The following is a 20,611-nucleotide window of genomic DNA, read 5'->3' on the forward strand; positions in this document are numbered from 1 at the left end:
TTGCCATACACAACTCTAACACAATGCACAGTGCTCACAGCAATAAAACACCCTGTTGTAAATTATGACACACAAACACACACCTACCATACAGATTCATACAGGTGACACTATACTCACAGCTATACATCCAGCTATTCCCAGCTACCTTTTTGGATTGAGCCACAATTACCTTTTGTTCATCAAATAACATATGGCGAGTGTACAATTGTCCCACCTCTGACCCCCCCATCCCTCTCTGCATGGTCTCACCCCTACAGGGCACAATGCACATCCTCTTGTACTTGGGGGGTTGGGCCATAATGCAGTGTAGAGCCCTGCTATTTAGTAATGTACTACAACTCCCAGAATCCCCAGCATGCCTTGCGTGGGAGTTTGGGTCCTACAACAGCTCAACATCCATAAGATAAAATGAGACGCCCAGTCTCCTAGAAAGCAACCTAGTGGCTAAAAACAAAAATTGACTTTTTTAGGGGACCCCACAATGACCAGCTCCTTGGAGGTTGTCCACCCTCTGCAGCCCTATGCTCACAATACCTGCAGAGCATCACCCATACATCCAACACCTTACGCCTCCGACTATATAAAAAGCATGGAAGCCAAACTTACCCTTTAGCCAACGACAGCTCCAACATGCAATGCCAACTTGGTATATTCTCTATGGGCATTGGGGGATATACCTGTAGGGCATCTACACATCCTCCATGCAACCTAATACTCTGAAAAGACCAACTGATCCGTAAATAAAACCAAACCTGATGCCGGAGGCCACATAATACAGAAAGCCCTTATTGGTCAGCAGTGTTTGAATTGCCCCGATGCCCTTATCCTTACCTGCAGGGCGTTGCTCTGATCCATGGCCCTTGGCATCACCAACTCTGAGCCATGATCACCGTCTCTACTGGAAATAGGCAGAATCCCGCTACCTTGATCATCCCTGTCAGGCACCTGTCTGTGCTGAAAAGCCTCTCTGTATTTTGTCTCCCCGCTCTCTCCTCCCCTTGGCACAGGCACTGTCCCTCCCAGCAGCTCCGAGAGGCTCTGTACCCAGGTACAGGCTGTTCAACCTGGAGATACAATAACACGACAGGTAGGGCATATTGTTTGATAAAATCCTGCGGCAATGATGGTGCTGCGATGGTCCAAGGTCGACTGCTGCTGAACTACAACTCTCAGAACCCACACAAAAGACAAAGGCTGAACATCTCTGGTCTACAGAGATAAGATGCAGTATAACAAGCAATATACCCTATACTGTACATTTACTCTATGACTTAAGACATTTTTCATAAACCTATATCAGTAGGTGCCCCATTGGCTCTTTTACCTCCAGGGCCCCTCATCAGTCACATCTGCATTTTCTATAGTTACGCCCCTGCATACCAGGTCCGGATAAGGATTCAAAATAGGCAAGTACACAAACGGCCCCCCGCCAGCCCAATAAATAGTTAATGTCTATGGCATTACAGCAGCCCCTATGGCATTGGCCAGAATCCACAGAATGCCAGTCCAGGCCTGGACTCTAACAAGGCTCCCTAGATACTTGCCTAGGGCCCCAAGAGTGCTTGAAGATCCAGGCACAGGGAGAAGCAGCAGCAGTGTTGGACACATGGTCCTGGCTTGATATTGTAGCACTAACCATTATTAAATCAAAAATCCACTGCCAAAAGCAAGGGAACCTTATACAGTGGCCCTGGGGGGCCATTTAGCGTTACAGCATTTTTCACCCCATAATCCACAGCAGTATAATGCGACCATTCAACATTCTAAATGTCTTGCCAAGTGTATGATAAGCCCTGATATAAGACAGAAAAGTTACTTGTATGGAGGATTCCCACATATACCAACCTTTGGCAGTGCCCCACGTCACGGGCAGGAGTGTGGCAATCACTGCTCGGCAATCTCTGTGACCGCAACACACAGCGGCATGTGAGATTTCATGGGAAGTCACTGGGAGATTAGTGGGAGGGGGTGGCTGCTCACTCAACATCTGTACTGGCCGTTCCATCTAGTGAGCTCTGATAATGGGATTGCTTAGTGTATAACACTGGGCCTTGTGCCCCTGAGTTTAGGGACCCACAATATACACTACATATACCATATATAATATACAATATAACAGTCACAAAACAAGGGTGATTGGTAATTAATTCAGATTCACATTACATGGCAGCATAGAAACCAGTGCAGTCTGCATGAGAATTGATTCATAATCAGCCCTGTACCATCAGCTTCTATGAGAGAATAACTTTATTTAGCTTCCGAGCAACAGCCCAGAGCCCACTAAGCACTTGCAGTGCCACTGATATACAAAAGGAGGTCTAACACAATCCAAGATGGGGTGCAGCCAGGGTCAGACTGGGGGGTGAAGGGCCCACCAGGGCTCCCACCGGCCACGTCCCCTAACTCCCCCCCTAACCCCCCTCGCTGGGCCCACCACATGCCGTCGTCCCCCGAGCGCGCAAATTGAACGCGTCAGGGGAGGAGCGGTCGGGCACAGGGAGGGCCGGCAAGGGTCGGGTCTGGGCCGCCGGGGCCCACCGGGATTTTTCCCGGTGTCCCAGTCCAACCCTGGGTGCAGCTAGGACACCTTTGAAGGCCTGCATCATCCATTCATTCATTTTCTATCATTCCCAGCCCAGGGCCGAAGAGGCACGTGCCTTGGAAGCCACTTGTAAAAGGGTAAAGGGCAATCAGGGAACAATTAAACTCCCAACTGCAAAGCCACAGAATAAATTGTTAAAAAACACATAGGGGCACAATTACTTATCTACGAACGCTCCTAGCGTTTGTTCAATCGGTCCAATCGTATTTTCCGCAACTTTTTCGCCGCTTACGCAACTTTTTCGGCGCTTGCATGACTTTTTCATATTTTTAGCCGCTGTTTACAATCGTTTGGTACCAAAATTTTGTGACTTCCGTATTTTTCCCATTCGGGATTCGAACACGTGTTTTGATAAATCTGCCCCATAGAATAGAAACTAAAGACAAACAACAAATTAGAAGTCTAAAGGGGGCCATACATGCCAAGGAAGTGGATCTTGTCCCGATATCCCTACCTACGGGTGGGTGAAAGGGGGCTAAGTCAGGCTAATTTAGTCGTTTGGCCTTGGGGCCAAACAATCGAATTTGAAAGACGGGTATAGGCGCAGTTGGTTTGGGGACCGCATGAACGAGCCGATGTGGTCCCTGATCCGACTAGATTTTTAAAACTGACCCGCCAGATCCATATCTGCCCAATTTCAGGCAAGATGTCGGTCGGGCAGACTCAGGCCTGGATTTGCGGCGAGGCCACAAAGGCCCGGGCCTAGGGCGGCACAACCACAGGGGCAGCATGCAGCCCTGCCGCAGGCAAATTTGAAAATTTTGCTCCCATACGGAGCAATGGGGACATCTCCCGACTGCTCCGTATGGGAGTTCTATTTTTGGTGTTTTCTCGTGGCGGGCAGGGGCACCCCCAGTAGAAATCCAGCGCTGGGCAGACTAGTCGTTAGTGCCCCATACAGGGGCCGATAAGCTGCCAAATCGGTCTAACGGACCCATATCGGCAGCTAGAATTGGCCTGTGTATGGCCACCATAAATTGTTCAGCTGAAATTACAAAGATGGACATAGGAGGAGTTGGAGTGAGGACTGCATCAACTAACTGATCCAACTAACACCTGGACAAATTTTCGGCCAGATATCGGTTGGGTGGGGCCCTTGGGGTGCCCACACACAAGTTGATAAGCTGCTGTAATGGTCTCTAATTAACTTGAATCAGCAGCTGAAATCTGCCCATGTATGAGCACCTTTAGAATACCACTGTCTGCAGAACAATTAATATTAATTTTATGGTCAACTGCCCCTTTAACGCTGATGTGGCAACTGAGGGCAACTTGGGGCTCCTATGCAAACACTGTTTCTGCCTTGTTCTACTGGTCCAAGGCGCAGTAGAGGGAATCAATAGGGTGTAAGTGTGTATAGGCCGGTAGCGGTCACATCTCGACACAACTCACAACCAGCAGGAATCTGAGCCCCCCAGGCTGGATTATTATTAGTAAGGGCCCCTGGAGACTGCTTACAGATGAGCCGGCCGGTGTCATTGTGCCGATGAAAGGAGAGGTAAGAAACAAGGCTGCTGTGTGATCGGCCAGATCAGGTGTCTGCTCCCGGGGCATGGATATTATATGAAATTCTTGTGTCACCTGACTCTAAGCCAATTACTCTAAGTGTGCAGTCATTGTGTTACGTGGGGGCACACTGTAGCCTTGGGTGGGGGCTGCCATAACACTAGGGTGACAGAAGGGGAATGGCAAGGGAGGCTGTGTGGCAACACAATGGGAAGGAAATGGTCCTGGGGGCAGGGGAAAGTTTGTGGCAATAGGAAACTGCAGTAATGGTGCCACCTAGTGGTAATACAGCATTGTGACTTCATACACTATCAATGAAAGTGCATGGAATTGGGGCAGCACTGCCCTAAGTGAAGAACACTTAGGGCAGTGCTGTCCAACTTCTGTGGTACCGAGGGCCGGAATTTTTATGGCCCTACATGGCAGAGGGCGGATAACTGAAGCCAGTTTTGACCACTCCCCTTTTTTAAACCCCACCCATGTTATCACAAGGGCTTTTAAAGGGTTAACTTTTAGTATGTTATAAAATGGCCTATTTATGCCCTTTTCAATTTGTATTGCCCTGTTTCTTTCAAACCACTGCCTGGTAGCTAGGTTAAATTGAACCCTAGTAACCAGATAGCAAAATAGAAAGCTAAATAATTAAAAAAATGCAAGTAATAAAAAATGAAGACCAATTGCAAATTTTCTCAGAATAGCACTCTCTACATCATACTAAAAGGTAATTATAAGGTGAACAAACCCCTTTAAGACCAAACCCACACTAATGGTGGTAGCACAGCAAAAATCCAAATGATTGGGGCTCACTGCAGGAATATCACCCTTCATATGTGAAAGAATTATATTATGTCATATTAAGACAGACCCTTAAATCCATATGCCTCCTCCCCTGTGGATAGCATAGCAACCCCCAGCATATAATTACACACCTTAGGGACCATTTAATGGCTATTTCCAAATGCTAACAAACTCCCAGAACAAACCCCTGCCAGGTTCACCTCCCACAGGCAGTATAGGGCAGGCAGAGTATGGCACACACAGGCAGCACTCTGCCTGTCCTATGCTGTCTGTGTGTGCCATACTCTGCCTGTCCTACCCTGCCTGTGTGTGCCATACGCTGCCTGCCCTATGCTGCTGGTGTATTCCATATTCTGCCTGCCCTATGCTGCCTGTGTGTGCCATACTCTGCCTACCCTATGCTGCCTGTGTGTGCCATACTCTGCCTGCCCTATGCTGCCGGTGTATTCCATACTCTGCCTGCCCTATGCTGCCTGTGTGTGCCATACTCTGCCTACCCTATGCTGCCTGTGTGTGCCATACTCTGCCTGCCCTATGCTGCCGGTGTATTCCATATTCTGCCTGCCCTATGCTGCCTGTGTGTGACATACTCTGCCTACCCTATGCTGCCTGTGTGTGCCATACTCTGCCTGCCCTATGCTGCCGGTGTATTCCATACTCTGCCTGCCCTATGCTGCCTATGTGTGCCATACTCTGCCTACCCTATGCTGCCTGTGTGTGCCATACTCTGCCTGCCCTATGCTGCCTGTGTGTGCCATACTCTGCCTACCCTATGCTGCCTGTGTGTGCCATACTCTGCCTGCCCTATGCTGCCAGTGTATTCCATACTCTGCCTGGCCTGTGCTGCCTGTGTGTGCCATACTCTGCCTGCCCTATGCTGCCTGTTATCAGTAAATGATCAGCATTGTCTATATCAGTAACCACAAGTAGCTACTACTAGTAGCGCCATGTGTCTTCACCCTAATACCCCTGGGATCCCATCAGACGGCATATGATCTACTGGAAGAGAACATCTATTGAACATTGGGCATTTTTAAACTGGGGCATCAATTCTATTTGTTGGCAAGGCCCACCAACAAGGAAGCCATTGTGCTACTAACTGTGCCCACTAAAGGGAGGCACCTGCAGTATATGCCCCTGTGATTACTGTTGCCCTCCCTGTATAACTGCACTTGGCCACTTGCACTATAGGTGCATTAAACTTTAGAGCTGCCAGCCTAATGTGTTCAGCCCGATACCGTGTTCAGTCACAATTACATATCCCTATAACCACTGAAAAAAAGCAAAGTCAAAAAAGTCATAAAATAAATGATACAAATGACCCTGCCCCATCTCTAACACCCCTTGTCGCTTTGCACAGCTCTCCTTCCCGTATTTTGTCCAACAAATCCACTTGTCCCAAGCCACGCCCACATCTGTCTTTAGCCTTAGCGGGTTTGTCCCTTGCTGCGTTCCGTACTGCTGCGGTTCCTTTCTGCCACACACAAGATGGCGGCGTGCGTGCTGAACCGAGTGTGTAGCACCTTGAGGGGCCCCGGGATTCAGAGAGCGACACCCACTATGGGTCCCGGGTACAGTACGGGCTTGGTAGTGTCCAAATCAGATACGGGTGAGTCGCACTTGGGTATTCTGCTTCCTGTGTAATCATGCGATTGCGATTTCCATGTGACCTCTTGGGTGTCAGTGACACTGGGTAACAGGGAGAGATTTCAAATGGCAGTGAGTGGGCAGGCACTGCCTGTGATTGGCTGGGTCTCTCTAGGCATTTCCCTGCTGAAATACTACTCTTGTTTCTAAAGCTGACCAACTGCATGGAGGTTTCATTGCTCTTATACCTTATAAATCAGTTCCCTGGTGCCTCATGTCACGCAGTGATATTGGATATTTAATGGGACCTCCACCCTAAAACTCTCTGTGTGCAGAATGAATGAAATTATCTATCTATCATCCATCTATCTATCTATCTATCATCTATCCATCTATCTATCTATCTATCTATCTATCTATCATCTATCTATCTATCTATCATCCATCTATCCATCTATCATCCATCTATCTATCATCTATCTATCATCTATCTATCTATCTATCTATCTATCTATCTATCTATAATCTATCATAATCTATCATCATCTATCTATCTATCTATCTATCTATCTATCTATCTATCTATCGATCTATCATCTATCTATCTATCTATCTATCTATCATCCATCTATCTATCCATCTATCTATCATCTATCTATCATCTATCTATCATCTATCTATCTATCTATCTATCATCTATCATCATCTATCTATCTATCTATCTATCTATCTATCTATCTATCTATCATCCATCTATCTATCTATCTATCATCCATCTATCTATCTATCTATCATCCATCTATCTATCTATCTATCGATCTATCTATCTATCATCTATCATCTATCTATCTATCATCTATCTATCTATCATCTATCTATCTATCATCTATCTATCTATCTATCATCTATCATCTATCATCTATCATCTATCATCTATCTATCTATCTATCTATCATCTATCTATCTATCTATCTATCCATCATCTATCTATCTATCTATCATCTATCTATCTATCTATCTATCTATCTATCTATCTATCTGTAACCCCTTCTTGGCTGTAACCAAGCCAACAGCAGGGCTAGTATAGGATTTAGAGCATGGGGTACACTTGACTCAATCCTTCAGGATGGGCCTTGCTAAATGGAAGTGACCAAACGGAGCTATGGTGTAGTGCAACTACAACTCACTGTAACTGTGTGCAGTGCAGAGTAACAAATGGACGCCAGAAGGTTCTTGCAGTTGAACAATAGAATTGGTTTATTGTTAGAGACAATCAATGTGCAGGGTTATTGCAATATACTCACATACAGCGGTTATAGGATAGTAATACTCTGAGGACAGCACAGAGAGGATGCACGCCGGTTTATCTCAACTCATCTTGAGTCTGGGCAGGGTAAATGCACCTGGGCAGCTTGGTACCCCTTTGGAAGCAGTCTGGATAGATACCTCTGTCCTCAGGTTGATAACTTCTAGCCTTCAGGGTCCCACAGCCAACTGTGGATCAGGGTTTAGGTACTGCCTTTCTCCTACGTCTTAACTATGGCCCTATGCTGAGGCAACAGTGCCTGTATGGGAGGTACTTCCAACTACTTTCCTTGGTGGAGCCGAAACTGCTCTTGCTTCCTTCCCTCTCTATCTCCCTTTCCTAGAAAGTGTTCGACAAGAGTAACTAAGTGGTACTTGTTCACGGGGTCCCTGTCCCTGACTTCACTAGACTATAAGATGATAACTCTTGGGTAGAAGGCTTTACTGGGGCCCTGTTGATCCCAGGCTCACCCTCCTGCTAAACACTATGTGAGTGCAAGAGGTGTGGTCAACCCCAAATAACCAATAAGGCAAACTCTAAACTGGATACGTGGGACTTTGCCCAGTAACCGCACAAACTAAGGAAGTTGTAGGGTTTAAAGCCATAGGGGCATGTTAACCCTATGGGTCCCTACATATCTATCTGTCTATCATCTATCTATATCATATAAATATCTATCTATCATCTATCTATCTATCTATCTATCTACAATTATAACCCAATCAGGTCTGGATTTCTCCTATGTTCTGTTTATGGTCTCATTTGTTCATATACAGTACCAGCAACCCGAGGGAACCGCTCACAACAGAAGAACCTTTTCAGAAGAGAGGTAAAAGACAGACTATCCTATTTCCCATTAATTTCCCATTTTGGGTGAGTGGGTGTGCCTGTATTTGTACATTGACTCCTCCCCTCCCAATCTCTCCTCAGGCTGCTCCTCCCAGGACAGAGAAGATGCTTCCGGACCAGGATTGGTGCAGTGTTTATCCAACAGCAGCGCCATTCAAGCCATCAGCGGTGCCCCTTCCTGTGCGTATGGGGTATCCCGTAAAGAGGGGTGTCCCCCCGGAGAAGACCGGAAACTTAGAGCTCATCAAGGTAAAATCCTGCCCAGATACGGGACAAGGTTATGACATTGCAATCCAGGGGGGGCGGGGGCTGCAAATATTTGGGAATAAACACGGTTGGTTTCTCCACTCTAAATCTCTTCTGTTACTTACAGATCCCAAACTTTCTGCATCTGACACCGGTGGCTATCAAAAATCACTGTGCTGCCCTGAAAGGTGAGGGGACTCCATTTGTTTTTCTGAGGTAAAACCATTCAAAGTCCTCAAGGTTTGCGAGAAAGATGTGCATGAGGCCCCCCAAAAGCCATGCCTGAAAAGATAGCCTGTATACTGCCATTGTGGGTGAAGGACACCTGGTATCTGTGAACCATATACAATAACATAGTAAGTTAGGTTGAAAAAAGATGTACGTCCATCACGTCCAACCATAATACCTATATATAACCTGCCTAACTACTAGTTGATCCAGAGGAAGGCAAAACCCCATCTGAAGCCTCTCTAATTTGCCCCAGAGGGGAAAAAATTCCTTCCTGACTCCAAGATGGCAATCGGGCCAGTCCCTGGATCAACTTGTACTAAGAACCCTGTATTCCCTCACTTGCTAAATACCCACCCAGCCCCTTAAAGCTATATAATGTATCAGCCAGTACCACTGATTCGGGGAGGGAATCCCACACCCTCACAGCTCTCACAGTAACAAATCCTTTCCGAATGTTTAAATGGAACCTCCCTTCTTCTAAACGGAGTGGGTGCCCTCATGCCCGTTGGAAGGCCCTACTGGTAAATAAAACATTAGAGAGGTTATTATATGATCCCCTTATATATTTATACATAGTTATTATGTCACCCCTTATAAACAAACCCAACTGGGCCAGCCTTTCCCCATAACTGAGACTTTCCATGCCCTTTACCAGCTTAGTTGCCCTTCTCTGGACCCTCTCTAACTCAATAATGTCCCGTTTGAGCACTGGAGACCAGAACTGAACAGCATATTCTAGATGGGGCCTTACCAGCGCTCTGTAAAGGGGAAGAATAACCCCCTCCTCCCGTGAATCTATACCCCTTTTAATACAGCTCAGAACCCTGTTTGCCCTTGCAGCTGCTGCCTGGCATTGCTTGCTACAGCCAAGTTTATTATCTACAATGACTCCAAGGTCCTTCTCCATTATGGATTTGCCTAGTGCAGTCCCATTAAGGGTATAAGTGGGGGATATTTTTACATCCCAGGTGCATGACCTTACATTTATCCCCATTAAATCTCATCTGCCACTTAGCTGCCCAGACTGCCAGTTGGCCAAGATCCTGCTGCAAGGTGTCACATCCTGGATAGAATTGACTGGTCTGTAGAGTTTTGTGTCATCTGCAAACACTGATACATTACTCATAATACCCTCCCCTAAGTCATTTATGAACAAGTTAAATGAAATAACATTATGGTCACTATTACCCAGAGGTTTATTATTATTATTTATATAGCGCCATCAATTTATGCAGCGCTTTACAGAATAGAGGGAGTTCAACCACTTGCACATTTGCTATACATTCCGGGTCATTAGAGATCACTAGATCCAATATAGCATGGTTCCTGATTGGCTCCTCAACAACCTGTGACATAAAGTTGCCATGTAGTAAGTTTATAAACTTGTTCCCAGTTACTGTCCTGGCAGTTCTATTGATCCAGTCAATATCATGGTAATTAAATTCCCCATTATTGTCACTTGCCCCAAACTAGCAGCCTTTTCTATTTGCAACTGAGCCTCTTCCCTTACATTAGGGGGTCTATAGCATACCCCTACCATTCATTGGGTGGACTCTTTACTATCTGTGACAAGCTCAACCCAATCCCTGTAATGGTTCTGTTAGTGTCCCTTTGCATACACTGATTTTGTCTTCATGTTGCTCACAGGGGAAAAAGGGGGGTTGGCTTAGGGGAAAAAGAAAGGTAGAATCACCAGGGCGGTGCCCAGTTGTTAAGTGCAAAGTGCGAACACGGGGCTGGTGCTCCTTTTCTTCCAAAAATGCACCTTCCCAGCAGAGCCTGGTTCAGTTTCTGGTACCCAGACCTGTGACCCGCAATCGGGACCTGTAATCTTCCCGACCACCATTAAACCGGAAATTACGTCATCAGGTTAAAAAACAAGGTTAAGGGAGACCCACTAACCAGCACGCACATCTGCAAGTCCTACCCACAGATTCCTATCCCTAATGAGAGTACAGTTTGGCTCACTGCACTAGGAGAACCGAAAATGACATTTCTAAATTGGAGTGACTTTTTGCCTCCCCCTGGTAACCTTAGGGTAGCTCCCACCTGGGGCAAGATTCTCACCTTGCGTCTTGGCAGCAGCACCTGAACCAATGCAGGACTCCTTTCCCGGGGTACATTTTCTCAATGCCACACCACCATGGTTTTCCGGTGCCCCAGCATTCTCTCCATGGTACAGAAGACCAAAGAATCATTCATTTCTGTACTGCACATGAGCTTGCCCAGAGTAACATAGAGAATGCTGAGGCACCTGAAGAGTATGTGGCACTGAGAAGGAAAGTACCCCGGGCTAGTGTATTTTTGCAAGAAAAATGTGGTAAGAAATTTTAATCAACTTGACATGACTTTTTATTTGTCCTTGTACTTAAAGTTTCTCTTTTTAATTGACTCACGGGGCAACAGAGTTGTGGCACACATGGCTAACGTGACTAGGTGGCTTACAGGTCCAGCAGTTTTGTACTTGCCTAACTGGGATCTTGCATGTTTTTGTCTCAAGAGTTTTGCACCCAGTGGCCGTCTGCTCTCTCCAGTGATGAGCTGTGCGAAAAGAACTTTCCAATCAATTTCCAGACTTTGGATTATGTCTCTGCTGGCCCCTCACTCCGGAACCCCAAAGCCCGTGTGGTGAGCATGCAGGTAAGTGATGCCTATACCAATATTTCATGTGAACCCCCCCAAACGTGGATGAACTGTCAATATCTGTCGATCTTGTCTGTGAGCTTATCGGCTAGTAAATAAGCCCAGTTATGGCTGCCCTAAGATCAGTTCCAGCCACAGGCAGTGGCTCTGTGACCGTTAGTATCAGGAATCTAATGCTGGTGACGGCTCAGCATGGTCGGACTGGGCTGGCAGGACACCGGGAGAAAACCCAGTGGGCCACAGCCCTCATGCGTCCATTAGCCCAGGCCCGCTCCTCACCAGGATCAGTGGGTTCAAGTTTTCAGGGGGAAAAGTACAGGTATAGGACCTATTATCCAGAATGCTCGGGACCAAGAGTATTCCGGATAAGGGGTCTTTCCATAATTTGGATCTCCATACCTTAAGTCTACTAACAAATCAATAAAACATGAAATAAACCCAATAGGACTGTTCTGCCCCCAATAAGGAGTAATTATATCTTAGTTGGGATCAAGTACAGGTATGGTTTTATTATTACAGAGAAAAGGGAATCATTTAACCATGAAATAAACCCAATAGGGCTGTTCTGCCCCCAATAAGGGGTAATTATATCTTAGTTGGGATCAAGTACAGGTACTGTTTTATTATTACAGAGAAAAGGGAATCATTTAACCATGAAATAAACCCAATAGGGCTGTTCTGCCCCCAATAAGGGGTAATTATATCTTAGTTGGGATCAAGTACAGGTACTGTTTTATTATTACAGAGAAAAGGGAATCATTTAACCATTAAATAAACCCAATAGGGCTGTTCTGCCCCAATAAGGGGTAATTATATCTTAGTTGGGATCAAGTACAGGTACTTTTTTATTATTACAGAGAAAAGGGAATCCTTTAACCATGAAATAAACCCAATAGGGCTGTTCTGCCCCCAATAAGGGGTAATTATATCTTAGTTGGGATCAAGTACAGGTACTGTTTTATTATTACAGAGAAAAGGGAATCATTTAACCATTAAATAAACCCAATAGGGCTGTTCTGCCCCAATAAGGGGTAATTATATCTTAGTTGGGATCAAGTACAGGTACTGTTTTATTATTACAGAGAAAAGGGAATCATTTAACCATTAAATAAACCCAATAGGGCTGTTCTGCCCCAATAAGGGGTAATTATATCTTAGTTGGGATCAAGTACAGGTACTGTTTTATTATTACAGAGAAAAGGGAATCATTTAACCATTAAATAAACCCAATAGGACTGTTCTGCCCCAATAAGGGGTAATTATATCTTAGTTGGGATCAAGTACAGGTACTGTTTTATTATTACAGAGAAAAGGGAATCATTTAACCATGAAATAAACCCAATAGGGCTGTTCTGCCCCAATAAGGGGTAATTATATCTTAGTTGGGATCAAGTACAGGTACTTTTTTATTATTACAGAGAAAAGGGAATCATTTAACCATTAAATAAACCCAATAGGGCTGTTCTGCCCCCAATAAGGGGTAATTATATCTTAGTTGGGATCAAGTACAGGTACTGTTTTATTATTACAGAGAAAAGGGAATCATTTAACCATTAAATAAACCCAATAGGACTATTCTGCCCCAATAAGGGGTAATTATATCTTAGTTGGGATCAATTACAAGGTACTGTTTTATTTCTACAGAGGAAAAGTTTTAAAATTCTGAATTATTTGATTAAAATGGAGTCTATGGGTGATGGGCTTTCCGTAATTCAGAGCTTTCTGGATAACGGGTTTCCAGATAAGGGATCCCATACCTGTATAAGGTACAGTTGGGCATTGAAGTGGGTGAGTGGTGCATTGTGCAGGGTAGTGTGCCCTTGAGACTGGGTCGTGGTGAACTCAGGACACCCAGTCCGACCCTGCAGCTAAGCTCATAGTCGCAAATTAGAATGAGGGGAGATGTGTGATTATTTTAACACCTTGGGCATAGGATACCCATCCTACTAAAGTACATATATTTGTTGTTTTCCCTATTTTTCTGATTGTATTCCAGTAAACCTCTTAACTTAGAAGACTGGATTTAAATGGGATTTTTGTCAGTGTGTGTGTAAGATGGGAGTGCATGCACGTGACTGCATAGGGCAATGGGCCACTGTGAGAGCATTAGATATCATATTTTGACTGTCTGTTTATGCTATGCAGGCTGCTGCTCTCTCTCTCTCTCTAAATCCCTCCATTCTGTGTTCCAGGTGAAGCTGTCTAGCCTCAATCTGGATGATCATTCCAGGAAGAAGCTTATAAAACTTGCAGGACCAAGATACGACTCGACTACCGATACCCTCACCCTCCGCTCTGATAGGTACCTACAGTGTTCATGCCCCGGTGGGAGGGGTAAACTGGAGCAAATGAATGGCTTTACTATAATAATTGCATATACAGTTATTATACAATAAAAGCACTTTTATATACAGTATAATCTGCTCTGTTATACCAGGTGCCCAGTAAGGAGACAGAACCGGGACTACACTCTCTACTTGCTGACTGTCCTGTACCACGAGTCCTGGGTGAGTGAGTTCTCTTGCACTTTCCCCTTATATGTTGGGGCACTGTGTGCCATTTATTTCTAACATTGTTGTAGAACCCCAGTAAATGGAGAGTGGATGGTACAAGTCGGGTGCCGCTCATCTGCTGCAGGGTTGACTCGTGCAACTGTGGCACCGGATTTTCTGCTAATGTCCGCTGGCTGGATGAGGGGGATTGGAGCTGTGCCTGATCAGCTGAGGATGATGGGAGATGCAGATCAATAGAAGGCAGCAGAATGCCACCTACCGCCCTGCCAAGCTCAGTGCCCAGAGCAGTCGGTGGCCGTTCGCTTGTGCCACCTGATCTCAAGCCGCTGGCTCTGCACAAACTCTCCTGCCTCTTTCTTTACCTTTCAGCCGCTCATTAATATTTCAGGGCCTTCTCATTGGATGAATTGCCTTTGATTGCTCTGCATATTTCATGAGCCTCTGTGACACTTGTGATTTTTCCATGATCCGGACGATGTAGCGATAAGTTAAGGTTCATGGGGGGGAATCCCGAGGTAAACACCTTCCCGCGGTTAGCTTGTTGCCTGCATTTCATGGCAGCGTGGCTTAACCTCTCTGAGGATGTAAGCACTCACCTTTAGCGCACAAGGTTTAACCCTCAGTAGAGGAAGACTTGCTTGCAGCATATAGGTTTCTACCAAAGGCCTTGAATTATTCATGGCTTTCTGTAGCAGTCATGTTTATTATGTGTCTGGGGCTGCTGTATGCACAGTCTCTTCTATAAATCTTCCCCTCCCCAGCCCACATGCTGCTGATAACTTTTCAGCAAGCTACCAGTAGGTCCAAAACCAAAATGGGCCGAATACCAGGAACCATGAAGGCTAGTGGACTAGGAAGGACAGGAGAATCCTCCCCGCAACTAGCCCCAACATACAGGGAACCATACACCAGACAGTCTTGGTTGAGTCTTGATTGAGTCTTGATTGAGTCTTGATTGAGTCTTGATTGAGTCTTGATTGAGTCTTGATTGAGTCTTGATTGAGTCTTGATTGAGTCTTGATTGAGTCTTGATTGAGTCTTGATTGAGTCTTGATTGAGTCTTGATTGAGTCTTCATTGAGTCTTGATTGAGTCTTGATTGAGTCTTGATTGAGTCTTGATTGAGTCTTGATTGAGTCTTGATTGAGTCTTGATTGAGTCTTGATTGAGTCTTGATTGAGTCTTGATTGAGTCTTGATTGAGTCTTGATTGAGTCTTGATTGAGTCTTCATTGAGTCTTCATTGAGTCTTCATTGAGTCTTCATTGAGTGTAGAATTATGAAGGGGGTTTGTTAGTGAAAGTGGGTGGAGTTTGGGGTTGATCAGGGTGTGACCCAGTGTGTCCCAAATTACTAGTGGAATGCTTGATTGCATTCACCTATCTGTCATCTTACCACATATAGACCAGTTGCCATGCAGTCCAGCGTATGGACCAACCAATGCAAAGTAAGAGGAAGGTGCAGCCCTTCTTGCTGGCTCCTGACCATCCCAGCCCCCCCGTGATTTCATTTCTGACCACCTCTTTGGATAGCGGCACGTGCCCATAGATACCAGCTTGCCATCTTGAGTTATTTTGGGCATAACCGGAATTGGAAGGCTGGCATGGCTCGACTCATTAGTGATTTGTTTTACAGAAAACTGAAGCCTGGGAAAGCGAGAAAGAGGAGAGTGACATGGAGGCGTACGTGTGGGAAGGGAGCAGGTCGGAGAAGAATGCCCTAGAAACCCTTCTCAGAGGGAGATACAGTTCCACGCCACAAGAGCAGATCCTACAGAGCCCTGCCGTGCAGCAGTACCGCAACGCCATGCTGAACTTGCGCAACCAAGGCGAGCAGGAGGAAAGCATTGAGAACTACAAGCAGAGTGTGAAGAGCATGCTGGGAATTGCATAACGGCCTTAGACCCAGACATCCAATGTGCCTCCTGTACAGATGGTTTTGTGCAGCTTTGCAGGCTGCTTTACACTTACAACCATTTAGACGGGGCTCTTGTTGCGGATACAGGCTCCCCCTGGTGGTTTAGTTGCGTACTGCAGCTACCAGTTCTGCCTCTGTGAAATTCCAGCCGGAATAATTCCGGCAAACACAGAATTTAAGGTATGCGGCTGTGCATATTTCAGTTTTTGGCCGAGACTAAAACTCCACTGAACTTTACTTGTATCAAACATTAAAAGGATTTGGCTGAGTTATTTACTGGTTTTAAAGTTATGTGTAAGTGTAACTGGATATTGACAGCCGGCTGTGTTTATATCCTATGCATTGCTGGTACAGGTATGGGATCCCTTATCCGGAAACCCATTATCCAGAGAGCTCCAAATTACGGAAAGCCCGTCTCCCATAGACTCCATTTTAATCAAATAATTCAGATTTTTAAAACTGATTTCCTTTTTCTCTGTAATAATAAAACAGTACCTGTACTTGATCCCAACTAAGATATAATTACCCCTTATTGGGGGCAGAACAGCCCTATTGGGTTTATTTAATGGTTAAATGATTCCCTTTTCTCTGTAATAATAAAACAGTACCTGTACTTGATCCCAACTAAGATATAATTACCCCTTATTGGGGCAGAACAGCCCTATTGGGTTTATTTAATGGTTAAATGATTCCCTTTTCTCTGTAATAATAAAACAGTACCTGTACTTGATCCCAACTAAGATATAATTACCCCTTATTGGGGGCAGAACAGCCCTATTGGGTTTATTTAATGGTTAAATGATTCCTTTTTCTCTGTAATAATAAAACAGTACCTGTACTTGATCCCAACTAAGATATAATTACCCCTTATTGGGGGCAGAACAGCCCTATTGGGTTTATTTAATGGTTAAATGATTCCTTTTTCTCTGTAATAATAAAACAGTACCTGTACTTGATCCCAACTAAGATATAATTACCCCTTATTGGGGCAGAACAGCCCTATTGGGTTTATTCAAGAGTCAGAACCATGTGGAATGACTGTATGCACAAATACACATACATATGAGACCCTGTAGTTTAAATTAGCCCACTGCTGTTCCCTTGGTCTAGTGCAGTGATCCCCAACCAGTGGCTCAGGGGCAACATGTTGCTCCCCAACCCCTTGGATGTTGCTCTTAGTGCCCTAAAAGCAGGTTCTTATTTTTGAATTCCTGGTTGGAGGCTAGTGTTGGTGACATAAAAACCAAGTGTTATGCCAAGCAGCGCCTTGTCGGTCCACAAAGAGGCTACTGAAAAGCCAATCACAGCCCTTCTTTGGAACCTCCAGAAACTTTTTTCATGCTTTTGTTGCTCCCCAAATCTTTTGACAGTTGAATGTGGCTCAGGGGTATGTGACCACATCTTGAAACATAAATAATCTCCAATTTATTCCAACATTTCGTATTTTCCAGTTTGCATCAAAGCACAAGCAGAATTGCTTTCACTTGGACTCAGCTGCACCGTGTGCATCTTCTTCTTGCAGTGCAATTGCGCAATTATAGTAGGGGAAATGCAGCATTGTGGGTGAATACCACTTGAAGGATAAGTAAACCTTAAAAAAAATGTAAAATGGCTCAGGAAACTTTTCTTAGCACTTTTGCAACTGCCAATATAATGAATTTTGTAACAACAGCACCACCTGCTGGTTAGTTCTCGTAAAAAGAAAAGTTGTTCTGATGTTGCTCTGCTCAGGAAAGAAATCAGAGGCCTCAGATGCCCTTTCACATCTCCTTCTTAACCCTTCTGTGTTTTCCCTCTGAAGGTACAGGTAAGGGACCTGTTATTCAGAATGCTTAGGAACTGGGGTTTTCCAGATAAGGGGTCCTTCCATCTCTTAAGCCTACAAAAATCAGTTAAACATTAACTCCAAGAAGGATCTTAGTTGGGATCAAGTATGAGGTCCTGTTTTATTATTACAGAGAAAAGGGAATCATTTAACCATGAAATAAACCCAATAGGACTGTTCTGCCCCCAATAAGGGGTAATTATATCTTAGTTGGGATCAAGTACAGGTACTGTTTTATTATTACAGAGAAAAGGGAATCATTTAACCATTAAATAAACCCAATAGGACTGTTCTGCCCCAATAAGGGGTAATTATATCTTAGTTGGGATCAAGTACAGGTACTGTTTTATTATTACAGAGAAAAGGGAATCATTTAACCATTAAATAAACCCAATAGGGCTGTTCTGCCCCAATAAGGGGTAATTATATCTTAGTTGGGATCAAGTACAGGTACTGTTTTATTATTACAGAGAAAAGGGAATCATTTAACCATTAAATAAACACAATAGGACTGTTCTGCCCCAATAAGGGGTAATTATATCTTAGTTGGGATCAAGTACAGGTACTGTTTTATTATTACAGAGAAAAGGGAATCATTTAACCATGAAATAAACCCAATAGGACTGTTCTGCCCCCAATAAGGGGTAATTATATCTTAGTTGGGATCAAGTACAGGTACTGTTTTATTATTACAGAGAAAAGGGAATCATTTAACCATTAAATAAACCCAATAGGGCTGTTCTGCCCCCAATAAGGGGTAATTATATCTTAGTTGGGATCAAGTACAGGTACTGTTTTATTATTACAGAGAAAAGGGAATCATTTAACCATTAAATAAACCCAATAGGACTGTTCTGCCCCCAATAAGGGGTAATTATATCTTAGTTGGGATCAAGTACAGGTACTGTTTTATTATTACAGAGAAAAGGGAATCATTTAAACCAGGGGTTGGGAACCTTTTTGGCTGAGAGAGCCATAAACACCACATATTTTAAAATGTAATTTCCGTGAGAGCCATACAATATGTTTGGCCGTGGATGCTGCGGGGCAAGGTAGGGTGGGTCCCAAGGATGCCAGATGCGATGCAGAGGAGGGCGTGGCCTGCACTCGGCAGATGGAAGACGTGTTCTAAGGCTTAGAACACGTCTTCTATCCGCCGAGCACAGGGGCAAGGTAGGGTGGGTGCCAAGGATACCGGATGCGGAGGAGGGCATAGCCTGCGCTCGGCGGCTAGAAGACGTGTTCTAAGGCTTAGAACACGTCTTCTATCTGCCGAGCGCAGGCCACGCCCCTCGTTATTTTTTTTATTTATGATTTGGCAGAGAGCCAGATGCAGCCATCAAAAGAGCCACATCTGGCTCCCGAGCCGTAGGTTCCCTACCCCTGATTTAACCATTAAATAAACCCAATAGGGCTGTTCTGCCCCCAATAAGGGGTAATTATATCTTAGTTGGGATCAAGTACAGGTACTGTTTTATTATTACAGAGAAAAGGGAATCATTTAACCATTAAATAAACCCAATAGGGCTGTTCTGCCCCCAATAAGGGGTAATTATATCTTAGTTGGGATCAAGTACAGGTACTGTTTTATTACTACAGAGAAAAGGGAATCATTTAACCATTAAATAAACCCAATAGGGCTGTTCTGCCCCAATAAGGGGTAATTATATCTTAGTTGGGATCAAGTACAGGTACTGTTTTATTATTACAGAGAAAAGGGAATCATTTAACCATTAAATAAACCCAATAGGGCTGTTCTGCCCCCAATAAGGGGTAATTATATCTTAGTTGGGATCAAGTACAGGTACTGTTTTATTATTACAGAGAAAAGGGAATCATTTAACCATTAAATAAACCCAATAGGGCTGTTCTGCCCCAATAAGGGGTAATTATATCTTAGTTGGGATCAAGTACAGGTACTGTTTTATTACTACAGAGAAAAGGGAATCATTTAACCATTAAATAAACCCAATAGGGCTGTTCTGCCCCCAATAAGGGGTAATTATATCTTAGTTGGGATCAAGTACAGGTACTGTTTTATTATTACAGAGAAAAGGGAATCATTTAACCATTAAATAAACCCAATAGGGCTGTTCTGCCCCAATAAGGGGTAATTATATCTTAGTTGGGATCAAGTACAGGTACTGTTTTATTATTACAGAGAAAAGGGAATCATTTAACCATTAAATAAACCCAATAGGGCTGTTCTGCCCCCAATAAGGGGTAATTATATCTTAGTTGGGATCAAGTACAGGTACTGTTTTATTACTACAGAGAAAAGGGAATCATTTAACCATTAAATAAACCCAATAGGGCTGTTCTGCCCCAATAAGGGGTAATTATTTCTTAGTTGGGATCAAGTACAGGTACTGTTTTATTATTACAGAGAAAAGGGAATCATTTAACCATTAAATAAACCCAATAGGGCTGTTCTGCCCCCAATAAGGGGTAATTATATCTTAGTTGGGATCAAGTACAGGTACTGTTTTATTATTACAGAGAAAAGGAAATTAGAATTATTTGCTTATAATGGAGTCTATGGGAGATGGCCTTTCTGTAATTCGCAGGGTTTCTGGATAAGGGATCC

General features: G+C 44.3%; 2 protein-coding genes across 4 annotated transcripts in view; one reads left to right on the forward strand and one right to left on the reverse strand.

The window, feature by feature from the left end:
- Window positions 1–2,118, reverse strand: part of LOC100492908 (potassium voltage-gated channel subfamily KQT member 1) — a 40,663-nt gene extending 38,545 nt beyond the window's left edge. For all 3 annotated transcript variants that reach the window (XM_018092788.2, XM_031898655.1, XM_031898654.1), the window contains exons 1-2: window positions 1,849–2,118; window positions 835–1,067 (exon numbers count right to left, since the gene is read on the reverse strand). The gene's annotated coding sequence lies outside the window, so the exon portion shown is untranslated. The remainder of the gene's footprint in view (window positions 1–834; window positions 1,068–1,848) is intronic.
- Window positions 2,119–6,393: 4,275 nt separating this feature from the next.
- On the forward strand, window positions 6,394–16,471 carry mrps35 (mitochondrial ribosomal protein S35). The gene is given in 8 exon segments (NM_001016014.2): window positions 6,394–6,518; window positions 8,579–8,631; window positions 8,733–8,900; window positions 9,025–9,085; window positions 11,629–11,768; window positions 13,964–14,073; window positions 14,209–14,278; window positions 15,918–16,471. Coding segments are annotated over 8 exon segments (981 nt in total). The 5' UTR covers window positions 6,394–6,397; the 3' UTR covers window positions 16,176–16,471.
- The last annotated feature ends 4,140 nt before the right edge of the window (window positions 16,472–20,611 follow it).

The sequence above is a fragment of the Xenopus tropicalis genome, chromosome 3 (assembly GCF_000004195.4).
Source record: "Xenopus tropicalis strain Nigerian chromosome 3, UCB_Xtro_10.0, whole genome shotgun sequence".
Classification (NCBI taxonomy): Eukaryota; Metazoa; Chordata; class Amphibia; order Anura; family Pipidae; genus Xenopus; species Xenopus tropicalis.